At 38.8% G+C, this 4452-nt stretch overlaps 1 protein-coding gene across 1 annotated transcript; it reads right to left on the reverse strand.

Annotated features, from left to right (window-relative positions):
• Nucleotides 1-2651: 2651 nt before the first annotated feature.
• LOC104432518 (barwin) lies at nucleotides 2652-3409 on the reverse strand. Its single transcript, XM_010044956.3, has 2 exons — nucleotides 3116-3409; nucleotides 2652-2972 (listed from the first exon to the last, which is right to left on the reverse strand). Exons 1-2 carry the CDS (start codon nucleotides 3374-3376, stop codon nucleotides 2799-2801), a joined length of 435 nt encoding a protein of 144 aa, XP_010043258.3. The 5' UTR covers nucleotides 3377-3409; the 3' UTR covers nucleotides 2652-2798.
• Nucleotides 3410-4452: the final 1043 nt, after the last annotated feature.

The following is a 4452-nucleotide window of genomic DNA, read 5'->3' on the forward strand; positions in this document are numbered from 1 at the left end:
ATCCCCTGAATTACCCCCAAGACCTCGCCCTTCGCGGCGTCCCCTGCAGCAGGGCCTCCCTGGAGGACGAGTCGAACAAAGCCGTGTCGTGCTGCGGGAGCAATTACAAAGGCGGGGAGGGGAGGCGCAGGAGGATAAGAGGAGAGGGAGGGCGATGACGACGTGGCGCCGGAAGTGCGGGAAGGAGGAGGCGAGCGTGCTGTCGTTGCCGTGGAGGCACCTGTGTTTGTGCGCGGTGTGTGGGTCTTCCCTCCGTGCTTGTCCCCTCCGTAACTCTCCCGAAGCCGGCAGTGTCCATGTTAATCTGTCCTAGACCAGCTTCTTCTTCTTCTTTTTTCACTTGTCTCTTCAAAGAGTTAGATAGAAATCTCTCCGATCATAATCTTTTTTGTCTTTTTGTTCTTATTGGTCTCGTGATTTGATTAATTCTTTGCCAATTATTTCTTGTCTCTTTCGATTCTCCAACTGGGTGGTTGCTGGGGAATGTTTCCAACATTCACATCCATGAAATTGTGTCGTCAATGAAGCGGCGGATTGAAAAGAGTAATGAATCGTTCCTGTGTCTTTCTTCACCATTTACCGAAAAGACCGCATATCGCCTCAACGATTCAGCGTTTTGGCGGTCAACATGACGCTACAGTATTAAATAATTGAATCAATATATTCACCAATATAAACAAGCAGAATTCTCTCTCTATATATCCATCGCTCCCGACTCAGAGACATTTGCAACTACATACAATTAGAAAGACACCAGCTTTTGCCTCACAAATGCCCATGATTCCTAGGCTAAAGATGCCTGCTCCATCGAGACGCAAAACTAATCTATATAAAATGATCCACAACCTACAATGAGTAAACGCAATAATGAACGAAAGAAAATACATTTAGCTCAACACATGTGCATGTTTCCTCAATGGCATGACTCAAGTTCAATTTAATTTAACATGTACTAAAGGAATTTTAAAATTTGCTCGTATTATATTTTTATTAATTCCAAGAAATGCAACCAAACTAACCCTAATGAATGTTTGACTTTTCGGTTGATTAAGACTGAAGGGTCAAAAGTGGGGCAATGGCTATGAATTTTGTGGCGGCTCGGAACTCGACGAAATAACTTTGCCAGTTCGTCGGCCTTCCAGAAACTTTTTCGAAAGAAAATCTAAGCTTTTACAATCACATGAATGGGGGTGGCTTAAAATCGAGAGGGACACATCACATGACATTTTTCAAAATGAAAATGGTATGTTGCTTACCCAACGAATTCAGCCTTCATCATTTGAAATGTCAATTAGGGTTGTCCGGCCAATTGAGTCTGTGCAATAACTTTTCTTTGGCAATATTTAGCTAAAACTAATTATTGAATATTTAATTTTCTACTTTGGGTCATACGATAATGTACAATACCCATAGAGATCAATTGCTTTTTTGGCTAATGAAATTAATTTAATTATGTCTCTGATATAGTAGCATATTGCACTCCATGCGTGCATATAAGTTCATTATAAGAATGACTTAACAAATTAGCAAAAATAATTAGCATGAGTTTATAATTCAAAGATAAAATGCGACCAACTCTCAAATACGTTTCTTAATGAAAAAGGCAAAGCATTAACGCAGTGAAGTACAAAGTACAAACTATATATATATATATATATATATATATATATACAAACTACAAAGACCCTCCGACTACCACAAACAAAAAGTGCAAAGACCCATTGGATCGATAAAGGTGGCATGCGCCGTGCATTTGTTTTATCAATATCAGATTATATGAAATTTATTTTTGAATTATCCCTCGAAATGCTCGCACAACTAAAAAGTTAGTACTAAACTCATTTACAAACTGATATTTAAAGCTAACCCATCATACCATTCTATTTTGGTGGTAGATGAAAGGAAAAAATATAAAACAACAAAAAAAATTTTTTTTTTTACTTTATTACTCTTACATATCAAACTTGAATGAAAATAATAAAGGTATTATTGTGTATAGTCTAATGAAATTTACTTTCTAAATCAATTGATCACAAGTAATTATACCGTGTATTATAACCAAGTTGAGTCTGAGCTACTCGTATATAATTTGTGCCACGCGTTTGTAACTTGGCTCGGTTTTGGATAAACCAGGGCAACCCTTCTCAATTTTTCACCATTTCTCAGACTTGCTCCAAATCCATCACGGCTTTTGATATATATCCCCAAAGTCGGATCAGTAAAATACCCACCAACCCGACACCTAACATAATACTGTATAACTGAATAAATATCATACGTCAAAAACACAATAATCCACATCGCATATGCAAATACCCCAATTAATTCAAAACCCATGCATTTAAGGTCACCGATTAAAAAACACATAAAATCGCAAAACATAATATTAGAAAACCTTAACATCTACCGATCCTAAAATGAGCAGCCGGGCTTGAAATTTTTTTACGGGTTGACAAGATTATATAGTTAACGCCAATTTCCTTTTCAGCTTGTATATCCAATATTATTTAGCTTATAATTGGGGTTTGGACGGTGCCATCGACTGATTGATTCTCACCATTCCCTTTCGATAATTGTCTGTGGAAGGACCTGGAAATAGTTCTCGTCCAGCCACCCACATCTCGTCTGTTTCAACATTCATTCCAGAACAATAGATTCACAATAATAATTTTTTATTACTTCATAACGACAACTTCTATTACATAACGACGACTTCTATCACAGAAGAAGTGATCGTTTATTTCTCAACAAAGTCTTATTCTTTCTGGGCACAAGCATGCGAAAGGGACAGGTGCAATTTAGTCACCACAATTGACGAACTCATAGTTCACATTGAGGTTTCCTTGGTTATAACCATTTCCGTCTGTGTCCAACGGACGGAAAATGGTGTCGTAGTCTAGATCGAGCCCTCCATTGCTGCACTGGTCGACAATCCTTGCGGTAATTTGCGTGTTGGTCCTGGTGTTTGTGATCTGCATTCAGAGGAAATTGAGTTAATAATCTGATCTCTCACCTCTTTAGAGTTGCTTGAAATACATGGGAAGCCCTAAAAACAAAGCTATAGGGAAAAAACAAAAGAAAGGTTAGAAGAAATCTCTAAAAATTTATCTTTTACCCTCAAGCATTTGCCACAAGACTCTTGCCCTTGAGGTCCGACGGGTCCACAGAAGGCCGTCCACCCGTACTTTTGCCGCCAGGCCAATGGCTTGCTTGCGTCCCAGGTCGAGCAGTATGCGCTCACGGCATTCAAGTCCCACCCGTTCTGCGCAGGGTTGTAGTAATGGTACGTCGCCCTGACGTTGCTAGCGCTCTGAGCATTGGCTGTGGAGATGGCAAGGCAAAGCAACAACGCCAAACAAAGGCTAAATCTCCCCATGATTTCAGAAAGAGTGGTGGTTTTTGTGGTGCAGGAAGATGAGCAAGAGAGCATGAATTTATAGGAGATGAGCAACACGATATTACGAAATGCCCTTGTGAGTTAGGATGAGGAATTTGATGAATTTGCTGGCGTCTTGACTTGGAACTTGACTTGAGGGGCAACGACGTGTGGATCCTTCTTCCTTTTTCCTAATGTTTATCTAATTAGACCGCAATGCCGTGGAATAAAAAAAGAAGTGTTCCATTTTTCTTTTATTTTGTAAAATGATTGGTTAATCTAGGAGAAATATCATTTTTGGTGTTAAACTTCATTCCTTTGAATTAAGCATATCTTGATTGGTACCCCTTATGCAATTTCTCCATGTGCATGTTGCCTCAATGGCATAACTCGGTTTTAATTCTAAACGAGTGTAAAAATAATTGAGAATTTTATACATGATCATAATTGTAACAGGTAGAAAAATAATTTAAGGATTTGCAAGGATTTTAGTTTATGTTATCATTCCAGAAAATGCAATGAGACTTAGCACTAAAGAATGTCTGATTCTGCACTCGATTAAGACCGGAGAGTCAAAAAAATTGGGCGCTTCGTTATGAATTTTGTGGCGTCTCGACCCTCGAAATTAAGCTTGTTGATTTGTTGCCCTTTCAGAATCTTCTCAAAGAAAAAACTAAGCTTTAAAATCACTTAGAGAATGGATCAAATTGAGGACTGCAGGGATTCGACGGAATTGAATAGTCAGAAGTTAGAATGAGTCAACTTTTGATTTTTGTGGCATTCTCAACGTGCTGGCTCCGTCAATCAAGGCCTGGTTTATTCCATAGATCTTTCGATTTTTGAAATACTCTTTTAGAATTGATGTGCTCGCCTCTATTTACGTCTCCATCTTTGTTCCTTGACTGTGGAAAAAGAGGAAGGTAGAGGACTGAAGTTGAGCCGATCGCCATGATAGTTGGTTCACTAGAGAGTTTCTTATTATTTCATAGAAATTTAGGTTTCTTTGTCGAGAACTAACTTGGAAGAGTGAAGTTAAGAATTGACGGTGTGTAACCATCGACTAATTAGACAACTTA

The sequence above is a fragment of the Eucalyptus grandis genome, chromosome 2 (genome assembly GCF_016545825.1).
Source record: "Eucalyptus grandis isolate ANBG69807.140 chromosome 2, ASM1654582v1, whole genome shotgun sequence".
Lineage (NCBI taxonomy): Eukaryota > Viridiplantae > Streptophyta > Magnoliopsida > Myrtales > Myrtaceae > Eucalyptus > Eucalyptus grandis.

Excerpts from the sequence above, each read along its gene's own strand:
- LOC104432518 (XM_010044956.3), bottom strand. The coding sequence starts at position 3,376 with ATGGGGAGATTTAGCCTTTGTTTGGCGTTGTTGCTTTGCCTTGCCATC. Across the intron at positions 2,973-3,115 it reads CTTGTGGCAAATGCTTGAGG|ATCACAAACACCAGGACCAA; the intron begins GTAAAAGATAAA and ends CTCTGAATGCAG.